The 27,107-nt window shown below is 39.7% G+C and overlaps 1 protein-coding gene across 1 annotated transcript; it reads left to right on the forward strand.

Annotated features, from left to right (window-relative positions):
• Nucleotides 1-398: 398 nt before the first annotated feature.
• On the forward strand, nucleotides 399-20,917 carry eef1e1 (eukaryotic translation elongation factor 1 epsilon 1). Its single transcript, XM_077735899.1, has 4 exons — nucleotides 399-566; nucleotides 1,050-1,247; nucleotides 16,506-16,601; nucleotides 20,075-20,917. Exons 1-4 carry the CDS (start codon nucleotides 483-485, stop codon nucleotides 20,216-20,218), a joined length of 522 nt encoding a protein of 173 aa, XP_077592025.1. The 5' UTR covers nucleotides 399-482; the 3' UTR covers nucleotides 20,219-20,917.
• The last annotated feature ends 6,190 nt before the right edge of the window (nucleotides 20,918-27,107 follow it).

The following is a 27,107-nucleotide window of genomic DNA, read 5'->3' on the forward strand; positions in this document are numbered from 1 at the left end:
TATATATATATATATATATATATATATATATATATATATATATATATATATATATATATATATATATATATATATATATATATATATATATATATATATATATATATATATATATATATATATATATATATATATATATATATATATATATATATATATATATATATATATATATATATATATATATATATATATATATATATATATATATATATATATATATATATATATATATATATATATATATATATATATATATATATATATATATATATATATATATATATATTCATATTCATGTTCATATTCATATTCATTAATGTGTGCCGTGCCTTATTAAAGAAATCACAATCAAACAAACTGGCGGCGATATCAGTGTGTGTCACAACTCTCTCTTTGCGAAGCTCTGGAGTCGGTAAGGCAGGCTAAAAAAGAAAACAGCCAATCGGAGGATGTGGATGTGACGTGGTTCGTCTACCAAAATGGCGTTGCGGGAACTATCGTCGCTCGAGAAATATTTGGGACTGAAAAAGCCCTTCAAGTACAGTACCCGAGGAGAAAAAAAGGTCACAGAAACACCTGCATGGATTTGGTCTTTGAAAGTGCCGTTTTATTTGAAGCATAAGGGGTTGTAAACCTTGTAGAGGAATGTATTGCTAATAAGCTAACCACGTTTGGTCACGTCAATATAAGAAAGCAGTACAAAGGCACAACGTCAACATCTGCCAATTAATCAAATGTGCCTTTCTTTCATATATATCATGAGGAAATGTTATATCCACTTCTGCAAGTGTTACATTTTCTTAAACTAAAAAGTGCCAGGCGATGATTGGATGTGTAGACCAGAACACAGCGTAGTGGGCGTGAACACCTATACGTACCTGTTTTATTTTATTTTGTTATAGGCTATAACATATAGTATGGTTACATGCTATATGCTATAGGCTATAACATATAGCATGGTTACATGCATTTTGGGTATAATTTGGAAGGCACGCAATAAAACGTTCAACTCATTGTTTAAAACTGGATGGCTTTCCTTGTTCCAGGTTCCTCTGCTCCAGAATAACAATGGTCCACCTATGGTGGGTCTGGTTACTATTGCCTGCCACCTGGTGAGAGAGGCCAAGCGCTATGAGTTTCTTGGGGACACAGAAGAGGACAGGGCAGTGGTTCATCAGTGGCTCGAATACAGAGTGAGCAAGCTAGACAACTGCAGCAAGGAACATAGCAGAACAATACTGAAGGTAGGGCCAAAGTGCAAAAATATCCCTGTCGGCATAACCTCCTCCGATTATGACGGAGTTACTTCCTAAAGTCGCATTTGTAGTTTTTTTTCCTTTTAATTTAAGTTGGAAGGCTAATCCACCGTTCCTCTACACAAAAAGGCATTGTTATATTAAGAAATGACCTCTTTGCCATTCATTCATTAATTCAATTTCTGAACGAGAGAGAGAGACGTAACATAAACTTTAAATCTATACATATTACTATTTCTGAAAATGTGAATTGTGCATGAGGACTTGGTGAAATGGAGACAAGACCGCAAATCCAATTTGAATGTAGTTTTCACCAAAAGTTGGCAAATTTACGCCTCTATCGATTCACCGTGGCCGATTTTCGAAATCGGACTTCTTCTTGTTGGAGTATCAATATATGTACCAGGGTGTCGCATTTTTGATGTCTGAAAAGTGCAGCTTTGGGCCATTTTTTTCGGTACTTGCGAAACTTTCAGTTCAAAACTACAGTGGTACCTCGAGATACGAGCTTAATTCGTTCCGGGACTGAGCTCGTATGTCGATTTTCTCTTAACTCAAACGAACGTTTCCCATTGAAATGAACTAAAACTAAATTAATTCGTTCCAACCCTCTGAAAAAAAAAACCAAAACAGGATATTGGATTGTAAAAAAAAGGGTTTTATTTGTTTAATTCACCATATATTAAAAGTAACACTTAACTAGTGGTTTAATATTACTAAAATGTGTTTACTAGTACAAAAATTATACAGATACTAAACTTCATTCTAAACTTGTAGGTTAGGTTAGAACTTTGTTTCATTCCGTATTTGGGACATTTCTTGGTTGCAGTAGGAAGACAGGCACAAGACACACAAGACATTGTAGGCTAGCACAAAGAAACTAAGCCACGCGACGGGTAGGGCCGAGTCGCAAAGGTCGCGGAACAACAAAGAAAAAAAGCACGAAGTACAAAGCAAAGTATATGGGATCATTAGGAATCGTCAAATCAAATGAGACAGCCACTTGAGCGGCGCCATCTTGGTTGCAGTAGCTAAAATGGATACAGACTCAAGAAAAAGACGTAGAGTTGGAACCACACAGGAAGTCCACAAGATGGGAAACTTCTGCAGACTGTGACCGAGGTTGAAAATATGCTCTTCCAAGCTTATCCGGACAGTCCCTCCATACTCTGGAGCTGAAAAATCAACAGTAGCAGAGTATAACCTCTCGACTCCGTTTCCGGCCTGGAAAGCGCCGAAAGCTCTTCCATCTTATCGGGGAGGGATCTCACTTTCCCCATAATAATAGATGGAATGGTTGGTTTGAAGTGTTGCCTCTTCTAATAATAATAATAATAATCGGACATAGGCTTTGTCATCATCATTGACTCAACAAAAGCCTAATTGTAATCATACCCAGCTGCGTATGACGAAATTGGTAGTGCTTATCCATAAGCTGCGTTTCCCGGCAAAAAACCCAAATAAGTCATAATTTCAGACTAGTAATTTGTCATTTTGCCGTGATGGATACATCGCATCACCTCCCAAGTGGATGACTTACCTCTCACTGTTTCCCACATACCTTGTCAGCTAGTAGGAGGCAGATCACCGCCCAAAGTCTTCATGTTACTACACAGAAGGGATTGTGAAGTTATTACACAGAAGGGATTGTGTGTCTTGTTACCGCAAGTTTAGTCCTGATGGATGTGGGGAAAAAACTGTCCTTAAGCCTATTTGTCCCTACTTTGTGAGACCTATAGCGTCTGCCAGAGGGCAGCAGCTGGAACAGGTTGTGGCCAGGGTGGTGGACCCTCAGGAATTTAAAGGACTGGACCCTGTCTACGCATACTCCATTTATGAGGAGCGGGGCCAGATCTGTGCTATGTTTGCGAAAGTCCAGGATTATTCATTTAGTTTTCGTGGTGTTCAGTGTGAGATTGTTCACCAGGCACCACAAAGACAGTTTGTTGACCTCATCTATGTAGGCCAACTCATCCCCTCCTGAGATGAGTCCGACCACAGTGGTGTCATCAGCACATTTGATGATGGAGTTAGAATGGTGGGTTGGTGTACAGTTGTGTTGTGCACAGGGAGTACAGAAGAGGACTCAGTACACAGCCTTGAGGGGAGTCAGTGCTCAGTGTAATGGAGGAAGAGAGGTGGGGACCAAGTCTAACCGTTTGTGGATAGCAGCAGATAGAAGAGGATATTCCAAGAATGTCCGGTTGAGGGGAGTCAGTGCTCAGTGTAATGGAGGAAGAGAGGTGGGGACCAAGTCTAACCGTTTGTGGATAGCAGCAGATAGAAGAGGATATTCCAAGAATGTCCGGTATTATATTGTTGAAGGCTGAGCTATAGTCATATGTAAAGCATCCTCACATAATTCCCTTTGTGCTCCAGGTGGCTCAGTGCTGTGTGTAGAGCAATGGTGATAGCTGGGGAGGGTCAACTGAGCGAGGGATTGTATTCCTTATATTGCGGGCGACCAACTTTTCAAAGCACTTCATGATCACAGGCGTGAGTGCAACAGCCCTATAGTCATTCAGGCGGTCAATGATTGGCTTTTTGGGGACAGGGATAATGGTGGCAGATTCCAGGCAGGATGCGATTATGGATTGTTGCAGGGAACAATTGAACATTTTTGTGAAAACTCCAGCCAGCTGGTCAGCACAGGCTTTGAGCACCTCCCAGGTACTCCGTCAGCGCAGCAGCCTTCCAGGTGTTCACAGACCGCATTACCAGTCTCACTTCATGTTCCTGAAACTTCAGTGTACTGCTGCAGGGTGGTGGTGGGGGGTTTTGAGACCGGGACTGATTTGTCAGTCTCAAAGCGGGCAAAGAAAAAGTGCAGTTCCTCAGCTAGTGAGGCATCTGCAGTAACAGACATATTGTTCTTGTAATTGGTAATAATTGGTCAAATTCCCTGCTACATTTTCTTTGGGTTATTTCCTGTGAACTGCTCCTCAATTTTCTTTGTATATGCTGCCTTGCCTTTTTAATGCCTCTCTTCAGCCCTACTCTGGCAGCACTGTATTGTACCTTGTCCCCTGACAACGGTACGGCATTTGATGAGTGCCTTTGTCTTCTTGGTCATCCAGGGTTGTGGGTTTGGAAAAACCTGTATCCGTTTATTAATAGTGACGTTGTCCGTGCAGTTTTTGATGTAGGAAAGTACAGTGTCCGTGTAGTCTTGGAGGTTGTGGTGTTCGAAAAGTTCCCATTTAGTGTGGGAAAAACAGTCCTGCAGCCTAGAAAGGGCGTCCTCGGGCCAAGTTAGCCTCCGGAGTGGAGTGTATGCGGGGTGAGGGATAGGCAGAGATCATCTGATCCAGCCAAGTGAGGGAGGGAAGTTTGATATAATAAACATGGTCTAGAATTAGGCCTCCTCTTGTGTGACACTTCACATACTGAATAAACTTAGGCAGAACAGTCTTTAAACACGCTTTGTTGAAGTCACCAGCGACAATAAAGACTCTATCGGGGTCGTCAAGCTGCTGTTTGTTTACAGCCGTTAGCAGGAGGTTAAGTGCTGTGTTAACATTAGCATCTGGTGGGATATTGATCGCCATTAGTATGATAACCGTTAGCTCTCTAGGTCAGGGGTGTCCAAACTTTTTGCAAAGAGGGCCAGATTTGGTAAGGTGAAAATGTGTGCGGGCCGACTTTTAGCCTGACATTCTTTGAACCATTAACATTAAATGCAAATTAACTTTTTGGGATTTTTTTTAATTACAAATGGCATACTTTTACATTTTTTTTACATTTAGGTTTTTACCGAAATCACAAACCACAAAAAATAAGAAAACTATCAAGGATATCTAAGTTCATGTGAAACATCACATATTATTCACTATTATATGCTCACTGTAGGAACAGTGCTGAAAACAAAACAATGATCACTGCATATTCAAACTGTGATTTTGACCATCACAAAAAAAATAATGAACTGAGATTTAAGAATTTATTCAACTCAGAGGACTTAACAAATATCTTGCCTGCACTAATGTGAAGGGTGATACTGGGATCTTTACTGCAGTATGTAGTCCAGGTCTTCTTTGCACGCTAACGAGAAAAAGTCAAACTCAGTTCCTTTTGCCTCTAACTGTCTCTTAATATCTAATGAAACGTCTTCAATTCTCCGTGCCACAGTATTACGAGCCAGGCAAATATTGGCAAACTCTTGCTTCTTCGCGGGACAAATTTTCTCAACCATTTTCATTACACAGTCTTTAATAAATTCACCGTCACTGAAAGGTTTGCAGTGCTTTGCAATTAGCGTTGCCACTTCGTAGCTTGCCTTTGTGGCATTTTCATTTGACTCACGGGCTCTTGTGAAAAAGCTTTGCTGTGCCGTTAAAACAGCTTCCAGTTGCTTCACTTTTTCACCGCGTTCGTTCCCAGTTAGCTTGTCGTAGCTAGCATGTTTCGTCTGGTAGTGCCTCTTAATGTTGAATTCCTTGAAAACAGCCACAGTCTCTTGGCAAATTAGGCAGACACAGTTGTTTCGTATTTCAGTGAAAAAATACTCAAATTTCCACTTCTCCTGGATGCGGCGGCCCTCCCGGTCAACTTTCCTTTTTTTGTTTACATGTTAGAAATGGGCTGGGCTGAAACAATGACGCAAGGGTCACGGCGGCCAGAGTGCGGCCACAGGGCTACTGCCATCTTCTGGTGAAGTGAAAAATAGCTTTTTGTACACATTTATTTTATACTGTGGTCAACAGTGCTGGCGGGCCGTGTATTATTGATTTCATGATAGAGGCCGTGGGCCGGTCAAAATTTGTCCTCGGGCCTTATTTGGCCCGCGGGCCGGACTTTGGACATGCCTGCTCTAGGTAAATAGAAGGGCCTGCACCGTTTTGCCAATAGCACCAAATCCGGGGAGCAGTGAGTGTTAATGATCCTACTGTCGCAACACCATTCATTGTGTATGAACACGCAAAGTCCCCCTCCTTTGCTTTTGCCTGTTAATTCTTTTGAATGATTGTTTTGAAATAGTGTATGGCTAGCTAGCGATACCGCGGCGACATGGATTTGCGGGTGTAGCTACGTTTCCGTGATGAGAATGATGTTGCAGTTCCTAACAAAGATGTTGTTAGCAATCTGAAGTTCAAACTCATCCATTTTGTGGGTGATGGATCTGGTGTTGGTCAAAAAGATACTCGAAGCGGTGCCCGGTGTGGTTGCTGCCTTAGCTTAGCAGCTAGGCCCGCCCGGCATCCACACTTTTCTTTCTGACTATCCACGGAAATCTTGGAGGTCTCGCGATGTCCTTGGTGATATCGTAGGTCCGAAGGTATTCTGTTGTGAGGGATATTTATGACATAGTTAGACGTAAGTGTTTCGCTCGGGGGTTGGGGGGGTGTTTGCTGTTGTATCCATAACAGCAGAATGCCAAATTATGAGTCCGAATGTATCACTTATTTGGGTCTTTTGCCAAGAAAACGCACCTACCAATTTAGTCATACGCAGTTTCTGGGTATGATGACAATTAGGCTTTCGTTGTTGATGATGACGACAAAGCCTGTCTCCGATTGTTATATATTGCATCTCCTTCCGAGAGTAATTAAATCCTGGCGACTGTAGAATAATGAACAACACCAAACTGGAGAGGATAGAGCCGCTGCACCCGTGCACGCTGTCATCTTGGATTCCGGCACTTTTGTTCAGCTCTGGATTTCCAGCGGCATTGAGGTGTTGCTCTTTCTGCTGCGTATTGTTCACAACTACTCCCATGTGTATGACAGCATAGGCATGGCTGAATGGTTCCTAAGAAGCCAGTCCAACAGAACAAAGAAAGTTGTAAAACATTAAAGTATAAAGTAAAAAGTAAAGTAAAATGTAATGTATTAAGAAATATTAAAATGTAATAAAAAAAGATAGAAAAGGCTGTAAAACACAAAAACAAATAAGAGTGGACAGAGCTACTGCCACCAGCTGCCGCGTGACAGCACCATCTTGGAAAAAAAACTGCTCCCTGTGGACTGTATTGAGCAAGTGTATCTTCTACAGTATGGATTTCATCCTCAGATGATGTCTCTGTGTCCTCAAATGGAATTCCACCATCTAATCTGTTTCTCACTGCTGCACTAAAGCACCATCCTCATACTCACCAAAGTTGTGAACAACAGCTTGGCTTGCAGTGAAAGTTTGTCTCATTGATGTGGTGTGTAATCTGAAATGCTTACTACCTCTGTCAACCCCTGACCCCAAACTAACCTTGCCTGGCAAGCCTGGACAAGTCTTGAAAAAGCCCTAGAAAAGAGGTGGCCAAGTCCGGTCCTCAAGAGCCCACATCCAGACTGTTTTCTATGACTCCCTCCACCAACACACCTGACACATATAATCGGGATCGGTATAAAGCTTCTGGACGGCTTACTGATGACTTGATCATTTGATTCAGGTATGGTAGAGGAGGGAGATTTGGAAAACAGACTGGATAGGGTCTCTCGAGGACCGGACTTGGGCACCCCTGTGCTAGAGGCTACGGGAGGGACTACCTGTTGACTGTTGTATCAGGTTTGGCCCCCTTTATTGTATTTTCAGTCTTACATTTTAACACTACAAATATCATCATTTAAAGAATAAAAGTCCAAAGTTAAGTGTTTAATAGATTACTGATAGTCAATAAATGTTGGTATTATGTGAAAAAAAATGTATTTATTGAAGACTGCAGTTAGGTCGGTATCGACCCTAACAAAAGACTAAGGTTAGACAAAAATGAAAAGAATGTGTAAGCATTTTTTTAACTAGGACATCCTAGCAAAAAATGTCTTTCTGACTGAAATATGCGTCGCGGAACCCCTCTGAAGTGGTAGTCTAAATAAGCCAATATTATTATTTTTTCAATGTGGAGGAGTGAAGCTCGGTATCAGTATTCATACCATTGGATCGCACATGAGCTTTGCACCAACACAGCCACTTCATTGGCAGCATTCATGCAATTCTCTAGCCTACGCATTCCCCAGCAATTTCACTCGTGAGAGGTGCAGAAAATCTGTGTCTCGAAAAGCCACACGTGACTCCAACAGAGACTGATGTATGGCCTTTAAGTGACATAGCCCCTCATGACAGACAAAAATGCCTAAATGTGCCCAACGCCAGGCAGTGTGAAATAGATCCCCAGTCGCAGTTCTGCTGGACACTGGACGCCTCCTGGCAATATCCTGTCAGCATGAAGTGTGTATATATGTGTGCGAATTTCATAGTGACACACCCGCTCACTGCATGTCGGAGGACTGATGCTGGGCGGCAGTGTGTTATCTGGACACGAGCATCTTAAATATTTTAATGGTGCCACTTAAAGAAGGAAGTCGCCCTGAGCATCTCAAATCCTGACCACCATGCCTGTCCTGCTCTGGCCATAACACCCTTCTTTCAACCACCAGTCATCCTCATTCAAATGGGCCACAGAGACAAACTGTCAAGTGGACCACTTTTTAAAACCCCAGGATGCAAAAGAAGGAGTCAGAGCTCACACAGGCTGTCACTTGTGATGTGATAATATGAAAGTCAAACTATTTGAACCTCAATCCAAAGTTAACCACCTTTTTGCGATTTGCTCCCTCGAAGGGCTATTTTTCTGGGGGTTAATAATTCCACAAGAGCACACAAAGGGCAAGCTCTGATTGTAATTGAAAGAAATTCTGGACAATTAAAAAGTTGTATGTTATATTAAATTGTTGCCAAATACCTATTAAATAGACCTGATTAATAAAATAATTCTGGACATTACTAAGACTGAATTAATTCCACATGTTTTTCAAATTATATTAATGCTACTACAACGGCATCATCCAAAGAACCTTACTTGTTGAGTGAAGACAAAAATCCTCATGCCAATGCACACACACACATCCAAAAATACATTAAAATAAAAGGCAAGATGAATGTTTGAGAAGTGTCTGAGATCTAAACAACCCTCTGGTTGTATGCCAACAAAATGAACATTTGTACCAGGGAAGTATGAACAAGATCCAAGAAGGTGCCAGGTTATTGTAGTCTGAAAGTAAAGTTCTCCAATAATAATAGCATAAGCATATGGACATTTTCTCAGAACGTACAAACGCAAATGACAGCGCACAAAACAGACAGCAAAGTCGATTAAAATGTTCGTGGCCCAGCCCAGCAAACACATGCAAGACCTGCACTTTATAACAAGAGTAAATGAGGACCGAGTCCAAGATACTTAAACCCAGTGGCGGGCCCGTGCATTTCACACCTCCGCTATCAGTAGGGCTGTGTGTGAATCAATCCAACTCTCAATAAGTATTTTATGCCTATAAAACTTTTAATGCAGCTACAGCTGCGACACATAAAAAATAATAATAACCTAAAAAAGGAATTATTTAGAAAAATAGACATTTTACTCACCAAAAATTATTTTTATTTATACACAAAATGCATCCTCCTTTCATCTCTCAAGAAGATTTAAATTACTTTTTGGTACAGATTACATGTGCGTTTCAGGTCCATCAAGAAGTTCTTATCGCCATCAAAGCTAATGCTAACACTCTTTCCTGTTGTATTTCTGGCATAAGTTTTGATTCTGTTTCGGGCTGAAAATGTCAAATCCACTAATGTGTACAGCCGCTCTCACTTTCTCACTCCGATTTTTATCCTGAAAGAAGCTAAGGAGATCAGTGGGAGATTTTCCTGTTAAATCATCCTTGGCATACAATCAGTTCTGTACTTTGCCGGGGAAGGTCGAAAAGTGTTCCATGGCTCTGCGTTAAGATGGAGAAGGCTGCATGTGGGAAAGTTTTCTGGTATTCCCAAAACTTCTGCAGGTCGAGGAGGGATAGAAAAATCAGTCTTTCGTGTTCTTGAAATCTGGTCCGCGTCTGGCAAATAATATTAACGAACCCAGAATGGTATTGAAAAAAGCAAATCTGAATGGTCAAAAATGCCATTAAATATGTGAAGCAAAAATAAAAACAAAATTCAAAATCATCCAGATGTGCTTTAACTCCATCAGCACACCGCACAGCCTCATTCACCATTACAGAGACAAACAGTACTTTTATTTCCATTCTGATCTTCCATCACCCCAGCAATATTAGTGATCAGGTTGTTTTGAATTTTGCCCAACGTGCCACTAAACACTTTATTAGTGGACAGGTGGTAATTTCAGCAATGAGAAAAAGAAGTTCCACATAATTTCCTTTACATGGTCTATCAAACTTTTTAGGATTTCCCTATTTTTTTTTTACCTTTTCATTGTGGCGGTCAGTTACCCTGTCCCTGTGCACTCGCTAATAACAATAATAAATGAATAATTAATAAATGGAATGTGTCGTTGAAAATTGGTGTCAATAAATCAAATGGATTGGGAGCTATTGAATATATTAGGTTCTAATAACAATAATAAATTAATAATTAATGGAGTGGGGTGTTGTGAAAATTAAAAAGTGTTCATTAAACAGGAGGTAATTACCTATATTTTCTGTACTTTTTGTGTCAATTTGTCAAATGGCCAATTCAGTCATCATCAGAATGATTTTTCATGTCCGACAAATGTGGCTTATATGCGAGTAAATAAAGTAGGTCAAGGCGCTTACCAAAAAAATATTGTTTCCCTATAATATATTATCTATATAAAGCGTGATTTATGGGTGTGTGAGTGTGTATGTTAAGATTCTCTCGTTACGTTTGTCCAAACCGTGCAACATAGAGAATTGAATTTTTCATGGTGGCCAGAAACGGCTGTCGGATCCTACTAGCCGAGTGATTGATTTTCCACCTTCTCTAAGTGTGTAAATTCAATCTTTTATTTGTTAAACAACCATTTTTCAAAAGAGATTTTTTTTTGATAGCGCAACATTTGTCTTCTAAACAACTTGTGGACACTAATGCCCAAACAAATAAAGTCTTACACTTAACTAGAATAGGTTATTTTTGTCTTTTGGCGTTTTGGTGGTTTGTATACCTGGAATGCTCAAGCCAATATTTTTAGCTTGCCTTTTTTTTAAATAACTGTTCATTATTGAGAACTATCAATCATTTTAAGATATTTTTAGGAAAATGTAATCCTGCATTTACACAGGTTTGGTCTGCGAACAATACATGCTATAATGAAGCTCGAGTGAGTTTTCAGGGGGAAAATTATAGAAATGTCGTTTTATCTCATTAGTGATGTACAAATATCTCAATAATCATCTAAAAGTATAGTATCAGGATTAATCAGAATCAAATCAGGAGAAAACAAAATATTCTGATTGATGAGTTTGTTAAACCTGAATATCTAGTTTCTGGAGACGTTCGTAAGTACTGTGGTACCTTTATATACGAGCAGCTCTGCCTACGAGATGCTCAAGATACGAGGAAAATTTCGAGCAAATAATTAGTTCTAGATACGAGAAAAATTTCGAGCAAATAATTAGCTCAAGATACGAGAAAAATTTCGGGATGCGAGAAAGCCAGGTGGCCAAGACATGAGAGGCTGTTTATCATTGTAGCGCACTGTCATTTTTGCCGCATCTCTTTCGTGTAAACAGAAATCTACGAGCACTGAATGATTTCTTTACACGAGTTTCTCCTATACACAGACCAGAAAACGCACAACGCGCATGCGCGGGCAAAAAGAGGGCTTTCTGGGTAATGAAGTATACTCGTGCACACAACACCGATTGCCAATGACAACCTTTTTCAGAATAAAACTTCATTACTCACAATCAATATGTGGGTGGGCTGAGCTGTTGCATTTCCTATTTTTCCATCCTTAACCTGTTAGCTCCCGCGATCGGTCATTCAAGAGTACTTCTCATTGGCAAGTAGTCGTTATCCCATTGGGAGGACACATATGTGCATCATTTTCAGAATATTTTGAAGGGAATACAACAGCAAACAGCCCATCGATAGCGAAACGTAAGGGTGGAGTCGTAGCAAACAGTTAACCCGGCCAGAAGGTATACAAATGTAAAACAACATTAAAATTTAGTTTTGTGTAAACTTACATTAAACGTATGTTTGAATATGTCTGTATATATTAATCCAAGTTAATCTAAATTTGTTTATTCGGTTACGAGTGCGTTGTCTCGGAAAGTCCCCCCGAAACGCACCAATGACAACCCCCCCCCCCCCCCCCCCCCATTACATTTGTATTTGTTGGAAAAATGAACAGCTGTAGTTTGCTAATCTATATGTGGTCTGAGCGATGCAGAGGTACAAACAGATTGCTGCTTTTCCTGCAATGCTCAACTGGGCTTCAGCTCCATGGCTGGAGGCTAAAAAGAAGCAAAGATCTGATGGTGGAGGTCTGCAGTCTTCATGCCTTGTTTGGCATCAGCCACTTTTGCCGCACAATAACTCAATTTGCCCCCAAGACGCTCATTGTGCATGGCGAGAGTTTCTTTCGCACTGAATACAAATGCTTAATATGGTCCCACTCCCTTGGGACCAGCACTTCCTCGCGTGACTTTTTCGGAAATGCAAATCACTCCACCCTAGTTTAGGCAGCTTTCTTAAATGTAAAATTAGAGTTTGTCATTGGGCAGAGCAGTAAACAAGCAGCCTGTTTAGTGTGGCCTCTGTGGTAAATTTCCAGTCATGGATGAGGATGCCATACCCCCCTGGATCTGCTGTATATTATTCTTTTCCATAGCTTGCACATGAGTAAAAAGCCACTTCAAGCATCCAGGGTATTGAAACTGCTGTCATGCTTCTTATTGGGAGTCTCAAATTTGATAATTAACAACATATATAAAATTTAATAAATTTCATCTAAAAATATATCACCTTTTATTAATAATGAAAAAGAAAAAAAAAAAAGAAAAGAAAATCAGACATAGGCATTGTCGTCATCATTGACTTGACAAAAAGCCTAGTAGTCATCATACCCTCAGCAGCGTATGACGAAATTGTATAGTGCTTCTCCACAAGTTCGTCTTCCCAGGCCAGACACATTTATGACATTTATTTATGACATATTCATACTTGTTAGCTCTCCGCCTTGAGCGCCATTTTCCGGCGACTACAAGTTGCCTCACCGATGCCAACAAGAATAAGATGGATCACTTACCTCTCAGTCTTTATACTTACCCTCCCTCAGTCATCCTGTGGAAGGTAGATCTGCACCAAACGACCTTCCTGTTACTTCAATTCGACTTGACTTAATTTCATAGTAGGGATATGTGTAGTCGTCACGTCACGTGTTGCTGCAGGTTCAGAGACCTAATGGCTGTTGGGAAGAAGCTGTCCTTGAGCCTGTTTGTCCGTGCTTTGTAGGACCTGTAGCGTCTGCCAGATGGAAGCAACTGGAACAGGCCGTGTCCAGGGTGGTATGGGTCTCCAACAATGGACCCGGCTCTTCTGAGGTATCGGGGGTTGGCAATGTCTTCTAGCGATGGCAGAGAGCAGCCGACGATCTTCTGGGCAGTGTTTATCACTCTCTGTATGGCTTTTTTGTCTGCTGCCGTGCTTCCGGTATACCACACTGTGATGCCGTAAGTCAGGATGCTCTCCACAGTGGCTCTGTAGAAGGTTGCCAGAAGCTTGGTGTCCAACTTGTCCCTTCTCAGTACCCTGAGGAAGTGGAGTCGTTTCTGGGCCTTCTTCACTAACACTGTGGTGTTTGTGGACCAGGAGAGCCTATCCGTGACGTGGACTCCCAGGAATTTGAACGATTGGACCCTGTCTACACATACTCCGTTAATGAGGAGTGGGGCCAGGTCTGTGCTGCGCTTGCGAAAGTCCAAGATTATTTCTTTAGTCTTTGCGGTATTCAGTGTAAGATTGTTCGCCGAGCACCAAGAAGACAGTTTGTCGACCTCGTCTCTGTAAGCTGACTCATCCCCGCCTGAGATGAGTCCGATCACAGTGGTGTCATCGGCGAATTTGATGATAGAGTTTGACTGGTGGGCTGGTGTGCAGTCGTATGTGTACAGGGAGTACAGGAGAGGACTCAGTACACAGCCTTGTGGTGAGCCAGTGTTTAGTGTGATGGAGGAAGAGAGGTGTGGACCCATTCTGACAGTTTGTGGTCGACCAGTCAAGAAGTTCTTTATCCAGCAGCAGATTGAAGAGGATAGTCCAAGGTGGTAGAGTTTGTCCTTCAGGATGTCCGGCTTGATGGTGTTGAAGGCTGAGCTATAGTCTATGAAAAGCATCCTCACATAGTTCCCCTGGTGCTCCAGGTGGCTCAGTGCTGTGTGAAGAGCCACGGCGATAGCATCCTCAGTGGACCTGTTTTCCCTATAAGCAAACTGGTGCGGGTCAACTGAGGGGGGAATTGTCTTTCTGATGTGTCGGGCCACCAACTTTTCAAAGCACTTCATGATCAGAACTCATGAACTCAAGGTTGCTAACAATAAAAATAAAATCCCAATGCTGCCCTTGTGAAAAGCCATCACTTTCATAAGAAAGGCAATTGCACTAAGACTGAAGCATGAGTGAGAATTCTTTGTGTTCAGATCTGCCTACCAGCCAATGAGTCAACAACGTCAAGGAATATACCTTTAATGGGCAGCGCCCACTGTGCTTTTCAGTTTGATTATGAATTTGCTTTATAATCAATAACTTTTTGTAAGTTTCATAATGTCCTTTTACTCTTTATTGAATGAATGAATCCAGATTGTCATTTTTTTTAATTAAAAGATTTCTAATTGTATTTGTGTTGTACTGTTTTTTGTATTGGCGTCACAACATGTAGTATGGTAGTAATAACAAGAGGGATCCCACATCACGGTTTTTCGATTGTCACGGCCTTGTCTGGTCTACATGATCCGCAAAAATCGAGGGATTAGTCTACTCACACTTTGTTCGAACATGCAAATCTGACTCATTTAACAATTATTGTTAAGGTCTCATCAGAATCTAATGGTGGTTCCGACAGCCTCGGCTATTACATGCACCCTCTCACAACTGCTTGCAAAGGCTTTTTTTTGATGTTGTACAGCTTAATTTTGGTGCCCTTTATTGATAACCTGGCCTCCCTCCAACCTCTGTGCCGATACCGCCCGGGAGATTGGTTGCTTGAATAACGTAGTTTGCAAGAAGTTGGCTACTTTAAATGTAGATATTGAAGCAAAACAGTGTGAGCACCACTGTACCACACTATCAGGCGGCTAGCATAATCCCTTCCAAGATTTTTAATACTACCTACTTAAAACCTAATGAAATTAAACCAATTTTGTATGAAATATATATTTTCAAATGTATGTTTGCAAAAAAAGTGCAAAAATATAAGAAATGTATTCATTGAACTATTAAAATGGCTCCACAAAACTGAAAGTCCAGCTTTTCAGCACTGTCGCTCTCTTTCTAATCACTCACATTGTGTGAGTAAAACAGCATAAGGTGTGGTCAAAAGTTCACATACACTTGTGAAGAACATAATGTCATGGTTCTCTTGAGTTTCCAGTTATTTCTACAACTGGGATGTTCGGTCACAAAGCCCAACAATATGTTTGGTGGAGAAAACGTGAGGCTTTTAACCCCAAGTACAACATGCCTACTATCAAGCACGGTGGTGGTACTATTACGCTGTGGGACTGTTTTGCTGCTATCTTGACCTACTAATTACAGTAATTCCTCGACTTACGAACAATTTGAGATACGGGTGTACATTTTAAGCAAATATATGAGCATACAGCGGATGCGAGAGGCTGCTCATAAGAACATCATGGGCACGGTCTCTCTCCCCGCATCTCCCTTGTGTAATGTCTCTACGATCACTGGGCAGAGCGTTGTATTTTTAGGGGGGGGGGTTCCCCCTTTAGTGCAGAATGGCGGAGCTTGATTGCTAAAACGAAAGGAGCATACTATTTCTCGTTGGCAAGAGGTCATGCATTATCCTATTGTGAGGACATTTGTGTTCATCATTTTCATAATATTTTCAAGAGAAGAAAAAGGCAAACAACCCTCAATAGTTTTCTTTTAGCTGCAGCTGAAAGTCAGGGTGGAGACGGGGCAAATAGAGCCAACCCAGGAGAAGAAAGGTCTAAAAATGTAAAACAAAATTTAGTTAATTAAGTTTAGTGTAAGGTTAGATTAAACTTATTTTTGAGTGTGTCTGTATCGTAATTCAAGTTCATTTAAATTTGTTTTATGTTATGTTACGACCCTTTTGCTGTGCAAAAAAGTCTCTTTCGCTCACTCTCTCTCTCCCCTCCGCGAAATCCGTCTAATTTTGGTTCTATTAAACATAACCACTAGTTGTTTGCTACTCTGTTAATAGATGGTGAATTAGAAGAAATAAACTTGCTGTCAGTTCCGATTTTTATTGAATCCGATAAGATTAACTGGTCTCATGTTTTTTTTCACTTACAGGGCCTCAACCTCTACTTACAAGACAAAGTTTGCATGGCTGGAAACCACTTAACCTTAGCAGATGTGCTCATATATAATGGAATTCACCCAATGATAGTGAGTTACCCTTATTTCTTGAATGAAGATGACCCCATCTATACGCAAAGAATTCAGACGAAATAGCGACATTGTGCAATTTGGTTGTCAAGGGGCATTCTGCTCCAACTTTTATTGAATTACAAGTCAAGGTCACAGATTTGCTGTCTAATTACTGAATGGTGAGGAATGATGTGTTATGAAGTTCTTAAACTCCCTACATTCATTCAGAAGCAAAAATATGGAGAATTATATTGAAATTATAGTTGGTGCTTAATGCCGAATGAGCCCAATGCCGCTGTTGCCCTACTTGGCGACACAATTGAAAGAGGTGTAATATTTATCTTATTAGGTTGTATTTTTAAATCCCTTAATGAAGTATTTCTATTTTATTGTATATCTATTATACAGATGTGTCTATGTGTGTGTATGTGTGTGCATGTGTGTGTATGTGTGTATGTGTATATATGTGTGTGTGTGTACATGTGTGTGTACATATGGGTGTGTATATATGTGTGTGTGGTTGTGTATATGTGTGTATACATGTGTGTGTATGTGTGTGTATATATGTGTGTATGTGTGTGTATATATGTGTGTGTATATATGTGTGTATGTGTGTGTATATATGTGTATATATGTGTATATGTATGTATATGTACCGAAATTAAGCTGTTCAACATCAAACGAAAGCCTTTGCAAGCAGCTGTGAGAGGATGTATATAGTGGTACCTCGAGATACGGGCTTAATTCGTTACGGGACTGAGCTCGTATGTCGTTACTCTTGTAACTCGAACAAACGTTTCCCATTGAAATGTACTAAAAACAAATGAATTTGTTCCAACACGTGTACACGTGTACACGTATACACGTATACACATATACACGTATACACATATACACATATACATACATACACATATGCATACATACACATACCTACTTACACATATACCGACATACACATACCTACATACCTATACGGTAGTTATTTTGTCAATGCACCCAGTATGACGGCGAGCACACTAATTTGGTGCTCGCCGTCATTCCGGCTGGATTTACATAAGAACTCCTGCCGCTAGATGTGGGCGTGGACATCGGCATCAACACAGCTTTATGAAGGATGGCAGGCAACGCCGGGCTAGTTACGCTAGCTACTAGGTAGCTACTATTTGCGAATAGATTGTGGCCTGGACATCGACATCAACACAGCTTTACAAAGAGTGGCAGGCAGCGCCGAACTAGTTACGCTAGCTACTATTTGTGAATGGTTTGTGGCCGCCTGGACGACCGTATTCGGACACAGAAAATGAGGACTTTGATGGATTTATGGGATGATGTGAGTACATTGTAAAATGGCTAAATGAAGTACAACTGAACTCAGTTTTGCTTCTGTTGCCTTTTTAAAAACGTGTTTTTAGCGTGTGTCCGTATGTTTAAGCTGGTGAATGTTTTGCCATGCCTGGCTCCGTCTTAAAAAAACAGTGCGTCCTTTGTGTGTGTCAAATACAGAAATAGCACTCGTTACTGACACTGCGGCTTTAAATGCGATGAGCCATATAGTTGTGAAGTAAATAAGGTCAAAGCAAGTGGAGAAGCTATTTTCAATGTTAGTACATAGTTTAAAGCATTTGCACTTTTTTATATACATTATATTTAGATATTAATACCTTAGTCTTTTTATATGCCTATAACTAATATTTAATACATTCACTTCTTGATAATGGTACTTTCTTTGTGTTGTACCGTTTTATGTATAGCCAAGTATACTAGTAGTATGATAGTAATAATAGGGGTGATCCTACTTTGCCCATTTATCGATTATCGCAGCCTTGTCTGGTCTACATTTTCCGTGAAAATCGAGGGATTAGTGTACTCACACTTTGTTTCAACATGCATATCTGACTAATTTCACAATTATTGTTAAGGTCTATTGTCAGAATCTTAGTGTGATGCGGACAGCCCGGCTAATACAGTGGTACCTCAACATACGAGCACCCGACATTCGAGTAATTCGAAATACGAGACCAATTTCGAGATACAAGAAAGCCAGGTGGCCAAGACATGAGAGGCTGTTTATGATTTTAGCACACTGTCTTTTATGCTGCATCTCTTTCGTGTATAGCATATCTACGAGTACTCGGTGGAGCGTTGCATTTTTTTCAGTGTTTTTTTCTTCCATCAATCACCACGAATGACGGAGCGATCGCTATTACGAGGAGTATATATAACTTCTTGTTGGCAAGTGGTAATGCGGTATCCTATTGTAAGGACATTTGTGTGCATCATTTTTGGAATATTTTGAAGGGAATACAAAAGCAAACAGCTCAACGATAGTGTAAGTCAGCGTGGAGGCGGGGCAAACAGGCAACCCAGCCAGGAGAACAAAAGGTACAAAAATGTAAAACAAAATTAGAATTAAATTTAGTGTACGGTTAGATTAAATTTATGTTTGATTATCTGCATCGTAATCCAAGTTCATTTAAATTGGTTTGTTATATTACGAGTCACCGGTGCAAAAAGGATACCCCGGCTAGACCGCACCCCCACCCCCTCTATGTCCCTCTCTCTACCCTCCGTGAAATCTGTCTAATTGTAGTTCTGTTAAACACATTTTAGTAATGTTAAACCACTAATTATGTGTAACTTTGGTAATCGATGGCAAATTAGAAGAAATAAAACTTTTTCCAATCCAATATCCGGTTTTTGGTGGGTATTTTTCAGAGGGTTGGAACAAATTCATTCGTTTTTAGTACATTTCAATGGGAAACGTTTGTTCGAGTTACAAGAGTAACGACATACGAGCCCAGTCCCGTAACGAATTAAGCTCGTATCTCGAGGTACCACTATATATATACATCCTCTCACAGCTGCTTGCAAAGGGTTTCGTTTGGTGTTGAACAGCTTCATTTCGGTTCGCCTTGTTGATAATCAGACACGTCTGAGCTGCCCACCCTCCAACCTCTGTGCTGATAAAGGTAGATCGCAGGAGGTTGGTTACTTGATGAACAGCTTCATTTCGGTTCGCCTTGTTGATAATCAGACACGTCTGAGCTGCCCACCCTCCAACCTCTGTGCTGATAAAGGTATATCGCAGGAGGTTGGTTACTTGAAAGGTAGATCTTGAAGCAAAAAAGTGTAAGCGCCCCTGGATTGGTGTCCAAAAAAATGAACTCACCTAGAATAATTGCAGTCAATGGATTTTTCCCCTCTATTTTAATCCAAACGGGATTATACCACATGAACAGCAAGTATGATCTAATTATATAAAGTTAAACTACATTTACCGGCAATTGTTCACAACATTATCAATGATTTTATTAGTGACTTAGTCAGCATTTAGGGAGAAAACAAATAATGTTCAACTTGTCTAATAATTTCTTTTTTCATCTGAGTGGTGATGCCTGTGTGTTTTACTTTCACTTTAACTTGTAGTAGTTAGTATGGAAAATTTGGGGACCAGAAATGATTTGCAAAGTGTTTGTGTTCCTTTGCAGGTGGACTTAACCTTCCAGGAGAAGGAGCAGTACAATAACGTGACACGATGGTTCGATCATATCCAGCATTGTGTCGGCATTAGACACCACCTCCCCCGAGTAATAGTGCTCAAGAACCGGATCTACACTTGTAAACATCACTGACTGATTATGTTCTAGACGTTAGTTCCTCATATAAAAAAATATTTTGTAATGGCACAAGTCACATCAACAGAATTCCTGCTAACCCTTGGTTGTTTTAAACAAGTATTGCGACCGAGAAAGATATGATTAAAAAGATACTTTCACAAGTCCAAATAATAAACTCAGTCAACTCCTACTTGTCTTCTTAGATTTTTTTGTGGAATAGAATGGTAAAATTCTCTCCAACCTTTTTATAATACAATCGGTTTACATACACAAAGAGAAACTTTTTTGTTTCATTTACAATACGTTTCTTCGTTGCCAGTTTTGGGTGCGATGGTGTTGTAAAGGCATTGACTTTTAACTTATTAAAAAGTACTTTTAAATGACAAATGGACAAGGGAAAGTATTTTTCATGCATTATTTCATGCAAATGTATGCATTTCACTTAGTAAGACTACTTTTCTACCCCTTGTCACTAGTTTTTTTTGAGTGACGAACATAAACCATATCATAATCATTAAACCGTTAAGATAACATTTGCCATTGACAATTTGTAGCTTGCCTTATTCTGTTGAAATACAGCAGACTCATCCAGTTTAGTTATTGTTTGTTAGCGATAATTTTTCAAATTCAAATGCTGTGTTTTTACTTTGTTAGAGTATTGCTGTGAAGTGAAAAACATTCAGTTCAAATAAACATAAAGAGAGAGTATCTGGATTCAGTCGGTTCCCTGAGTTTTGATTTGTGTACACTGGTATGTCTCATTTAAAATTTTAATGTAGATCCCCGATATTTAGCAAGACTCTTGAGTGTGATCACTTCACTTACCTACTTCTTCAGTCCCAGTTACGTGGGCAGCGGCAATAAGCAGTCGAGCATCAGCCCCAGAGTCAAAAGATCACAACAAGGTTCCGCTCAAGTCCCAATAAGCCGGACTGTTTATGCTGCAGGCCAAGCAGAGGGCAGCACGCTCACCAGCTGCCACACACAGCCAAGCAGCCAAGGCCCGAACCTGAGCCCCCTTGGGCGACAGTCAGCCACTGTGTGTCACTTCAGCCCTCATGCTCCCAGAGGGCGCCCAAGAGAGAGAAGAATGAAGAGGAAGACAGGGGCCCTTGGAGAGAGGAGAAAAGAGCACCCAAAGGCTATGGGTTCTTTTAAAGATGTGAACAATAGTAAGTGCCTCCAGAAGTTGTTCAACAGGTTCACAATTGTAACCATTAATAGTTAAGGTGAAAGCTACCATCTGCTAAAACAGTGCATTTGTGGTTATTTGCAGGTGAACTGTATTTTGTAAAAGGATGTTTAAATATTAAATGTATGCTTTCATGACGCCTACGATGACACCACCACCACATCTGAAAAGCTCATGGCCCACAAAACCCGGCAATGTATTCCAGTGTGTCTGTGTGTGTATTATTTTTAGCCCAATTTGTTTTACATTAAAATATTTGTTTCTGATGATGCCATGATTCCTTGTTTCTCGGTAAGGAAACTATGCGGAACAGAAAATGTATTTGTATTGTGTATTTAAAAAATAAAAGCTTAGATAGAAAATAAATCGTACCTGGAGATACAGAATACTATAAATAAAAATAACATTCTTGTAGATTTACCATCGTATATTTTATATGTACTAGTGTGCATTTTTCAGTTAAAATAAAGTAGGTTCGGTTCGACCCCCTATCAATAATAATAATAATAATCGGACATAGGCCCGGTCGTCATCATCAATAACAAAAGCCTACTTCTCATCACACCCAGAAACTGCGCATGACGAAATTGGTAGTGCCTCTCCATAAGGTGCGTTTACTCGGCAAAAGACCTAAATAAGTGATAGTTACGGACTCGTAATTTAGCATTCTGCTGTTATGGATACCTCGCATCAGGACATTGAGAGTCCTTTCAAAGAAAGGTTGCTATATTGATCACTGATTGGTTTTGAATGTCAGAAATGTCTATGATAAATGTTGATTGGTATTAATGTTAATTAGTATATATCTTTCCCTGGTGAAAATAAATAATTGAAATGTGTATATATTTGTTTTGTTTTTAGCTAAGTTGCCTGATAATTATGCACAATAATAGACACCTGCAAACACAGATATCCTAAAACAAATACATTTGATATTAATGATTCCGTTGGGTTCATTAAGAATATGGTTGTTGTTTATTGATAAAATCAAGTCTGTATTCTCTGTAAAGGCTGATTTCTGAATAGACAAAATGTGTTGCATACACGTCAGACAACTGAACTTTTTGAAAGGAGTTACTGCAATTACTCTTAAAGCAGGGCTGTTGATATTGTTTAGGACATGAATCTATGGCTGAATGCTTGTGACACAGCCTTTATGTTGACTTTGTTGGTACACCAAGTTAGAGAATGAAAACTCATCGTTACAGCATTCCAGAAATAGTAACTTTTGATAAAAGTATCCATCTGAAACATTGCTTTTCCATGCTAACAAAAGTAATGTTTTACATTATTTACAATCACAAAAATTCTAATTATTTAATGAAAATTTGGAGTGCGGTGAATGAGTGGTCAACGCGTCGGCCTCACAGTTCTGAAGTCCTGGGTTCAAATCCAGGTCATGTCGATCTGTGTGGAGTTTGCATGTTCTCCCAAGGCCTGCGTGGGTGTCCTCCTGATTCGTAGTTGCTTCTTCAATCCAACTTTACTAGTATGAAGAAAATCTCTCATGTTGGTTAAGCTATTTGCATAAGGCATCAATAATCGAATACTGATATACATCCCCAACATGCGATTGTTGATAAAATAAAACACTTTAGCATGTCACAATGAAGGGGCCTTAAATATATGCGAGTGTCGACTCCAGAGCTCCCGAATTGCCCAACTGTTCTCCTGTGCCGGATCCTGGATACATATATGTTTCCATAAATACCTCCATGAAATGAGTTTTTGAAACTTTAGATGTATGTGTGTATTTGTCTACATACTCTTTTCCCTTGAGTTATATCCCATCTGCTGGCTCTCTTTTAATGTCATCCTTTTTTTAAGAACACTGATGGGCAACATTACATGAATTATTTTTTAAAAATATTTTTATTTGTAAACTTTCAATAGTTATGGATCTGTGCGTTTCTGTATTGTATATTTTTAATACTCTCACAACATTCTGTCTTTTAATTAGTGTGTACAAATCTGTGAGTGTGGGACTTTAAGACATTCCCAAACAGGCTGTAACCCTAGTAGAAAGACTATTACTTCATGGCAGGTGAATGAGTCAAGTATTCTTTACACGTTTCCTCAACACCTTTGCCACCTTGTGTTATCCAGTCACATGAGATGGAGAACATTCAGCGCTACACTCACATTATTTGACGACTTGTAAATGCACCAACATGCTTTTTGTTGCTTTTTCATCAACATCAGGCAGTGCATCTGCAGCGACGTGCAAAGATGAGGGCACAATGTCGGGTTGACCGATTCAGTGGAACCATCAACACCAAGTGCTGTTGAAGCCAGCATTAGCACGTCATAAGCTCTGTTGACAGCACTTATTATTGAGCGCCTACACGGTGTGACAGTTGTACCATGTGGCCATAACGATGCCATCTGATTGTCTAGTGCAATTACACGACTGCACAAGCAAGGCTGTGAAGGACGATCTTGTAGAGACAAGTGAGCTAGAAATGTTCTTAACTTTAACCTTTAAAGTTCATTTGAATGCTTCAAATGTATAGAAATGAAAAAGTTTATGATTCAGCAAATGGGATATATCCCCATTACTGCTGTGTTTTTTAATTTGTCTACGTGCAGCCAACACCCTTCTGAACACACAAATTATTTTACATTTGTGATAATGGAATAAAACAAAATTCTGCTTTGACTTTTTTTAAATTTTATTTCTTGTTCGAAAGTGACAACTATTGCTGTAATATAAACCAAGGAAAAAATCGAGATATTTCAACATTAGAACTAATACGGGTGCCACAACCTCTTAAACTTCTGGTAAGAACATTGTAATTTCTGTCATAAATAAGAATCAAAGACCTCCCGAGTTTTTGGACCTCCTTTTCTCTTAATCATCCCCCAAACATGTGTAACACCACAGACTTAAAGTTAAAGGAACAGCTGAGGTAGATCAACAGGAGCAAACGAGGCAAATGATTCAAGAATATTCATCCGTTTGCGGTTTGCCCAATCTCCTTGCCAGCGGCATTTACACACACTCGTTTAGCTGCACACCTGGGATCGTTTGCTTCTGTTGAACTACCTCAGCTGATCCTTACATAACCCCTGTACTACATGTAGCACAGAGACAGTGGTAAAGTTAAGTATATATATATAAAGTTCTATTGCTCAAAATAATATTCAAATGTACATATGTAGGTTCAAAAAGTTCCATGACTGGAGACACAAAAGCTAGTTCAAAACCAAACTACAACTTTCGATCATTGAGTGCTGAATGTGATTTTTACAGTCTTTCCCAGGCTCAAGGCAGTTCAGAGAGAGGTCCATTTCAGTATGAGGAATACCTTCAGAAGTACATAGAGGCATCACAAAGAAGGCTGGGAAAGCACATTTGGGGCTACTTCGAAGGAGAAAACCATATGGTTTGAATTTCAAATGAATGCTTTGTAAGTAGGTATTAATTAACTTATTAATGCTCATTGATAACTTGTCTTTATACTGAATTGACCAATGCGCAGTACTAACATAATTTCACAATCGCATTGCAATACTAGCTTATTTGATCCCTCTTCTTAACTTTTTGGTTCCTGGGTGATAATATCACCAGGGCCCATGTTGAAGATGATCCTTCTATATTATTGCGTCTTCACTTATCGCAAATTTACTACTTTGTGATATTTTTTCCACAAATAATTATTGAAAAAAAAAAATCAGTTCATGAAAATGTGAAAATCCACGCTGAAATCCGTAAGCAGAAGTCACTTTTGCTACTCGGACTTAGCACTGAAGAAAAGAAAGTTGTAATGGAGGTGACCCTACTTTCCGGTTTTTCAGATATCGTGACCATATCTGGTCTACACTAACTGCGATATTTGAGGGATTACTGTATTCAACATATACATTCTCATCAATTTGTAGGCAAATATGGCTTCACACTCAGGGATTAAAAAGTGTTCACTCCTATTGATCCTGGTTTGTGTAGCCTGGTCACATAATATGTGACCAAAGTATATCGTCCTGGTGTTTTCTCTATTGACAATGGTTCATGTGTCCTTAGAATGCTTCAAAAAAGTGACGATATCTTAAAACTTTTCCAGACCCATCCAAACATCCTGTTCTTATAGTTCAGAAGGAAGTGTTATATATTGAGATCTCTGCCCTAACAGATTGTTTGAGTCAAAGCTCACTGGTGTTTGTTTTATTTACAAACAGTTCTTGTGTCTTGCAGTTGTCTCCTTCCCCCAAGTTAGAAGAAGGTTGGCTGAATTGATCAAAGCAGCTAAGGACATTGGATGTTACTTTTAAACTGAAACAAAGCCACAAATATTCAAATTAACGCCCACTTCTGTCTGCTGTAAAACAAGCTTATAAACAATAGATCAGAGGTTGTCTTTTTCTTTTGCAAATAAAGAATGTTGGCCTGAAAAACTGATCATGAGGGTCCCTCAGTGTGTTTGTCTCCATTTGCCTGTGTCTGTCTATAATTTCAGAAAATCCCTCAGAAAATTAAGAACACTTATAATAATAGATACACACAGACAAAACTTGTTTTGTACTTTTCTTAAGTAGAGTAGTATTTTATATATACATTCTCTTTCCACTGTCCTAAAAAGAACTCTCCCTTTAAAAATGATCTGTGTCCACAATTTAAATTAAAGATGAGAAACACACAAAGATGAGAAGTTTTATGAAAGTATTTTATGTTATGTTATGTAAAATCAAGATCATATTATGTGTCAACGTGACCTCAGCTATGTCAAAGACTTCACATTACTATTACTCACAATTCTTTCCCTCTGACTCAAATGCTGCACAAATTAACCATACATTTGGAACTCCATTGCTTTAACACTGCCGACATATCCTCCCTCCACCACCGCGCGTCTGCTTTAACCAACCCCACAGGTCATGTCACTTAACTTCAGCCTGCCCCCTGCTCTAATAGGTAGTGATAGGAGGCCTCAAGGGAAGTTGACTTCTCACTGAGAAGTGATACTAAAGGTAATTACCACTGAAACCTTGTGAGGGTTTGGGCTTGGGTGCATTTCAAATATGCATATAAGTACTATAATGGGAGGCTAGATCATGGGTGGGCAAAGAGCACTGCCCTTAGCTATTTCCTGTAATGTGACCACCATGGGAAGGGGAAAAAAATAAAGTACTTATTTGCATATTTCTCATCTGCATCCGTAACCGCACCCACAAATATTTATCCTGTTTTATTTTTATAATATATTTGTTTTTTTAATTCAATATGACTAATTTATTTAAACCTGAAGTTAAATTTGTTATTGCCATTCTATTTAATGTGCATCATTTTTGTAATGAATGAATAAAAGCAGGAACTGGATTTTGAGCTATATGACAGATTATTAGGAGATAAACTTTTCATTTGATTAACTTTAAACAAGTGTAGTGACTTTATGTATTACACTTCTTACAGTGAGTTTTAATGACTATTCTGTTGCTTTAAGTTGAGTTATCTGAACTTCTGTCATCTAATTTCTTTGAGCCGCCTTATCCTCACTAGGGGCGTGGAGGGTGCTGGAGCCTATCCCAGCTAACCTCGGGCCAGAGGCAGGGGACACCCTGAATTGGTGGTCAGCTAATCACAAAGCACTTTTGGACAGATACTTTAGATCCATTTCCTTTGTAGATATTATGCACACTCCTGAAAACCACCAATTTGAACCAGTAATCAACAAATGTAGTCACAGCGAAGTTTTATTGGAACCCCCCACCTCACAC

The sequence above is a fragment of the Stigmatopora nigra genome, chromosome 16, assembly GCF_051989575.1.
Source record: "Stigmatopora nigra isolate UIUO_SnigA chromosome 16, RoL_Snig_1.1, whole genome shotgun sequence".
Taxonomy (NCBI): Eukaryota; Metazoa; Chordata; class Actinopteri; order Syngnathiformes; family Syngnathidae; genus Stigmatopora; species Stigmatopora nigra.

Bases quoted from the DNA above. Each gene is read 5' to 3' on its own strand.
- eef1e1 (XM_077735899.1), top strand. From the start codon at position 483: ATGGCGTTGCGGGAACTATCGTCGCTCGAGAAATATTTGGGACTGAAA. The intron at 1,248-16,505 runs GTAGGGCCAAAG...TTTCACTTACAG, and splicing joins ATAGCAGAACAATACTGAAG to GGCCTCAACCTCTACTTACA. The intron at 16,602-20,074 runs GTGAGTTACCCT...GTTCCTTTGCAG, and splicing joins ATGGAATTCACCCAATGATA to GTGGACTTAACCTTCCAGGA.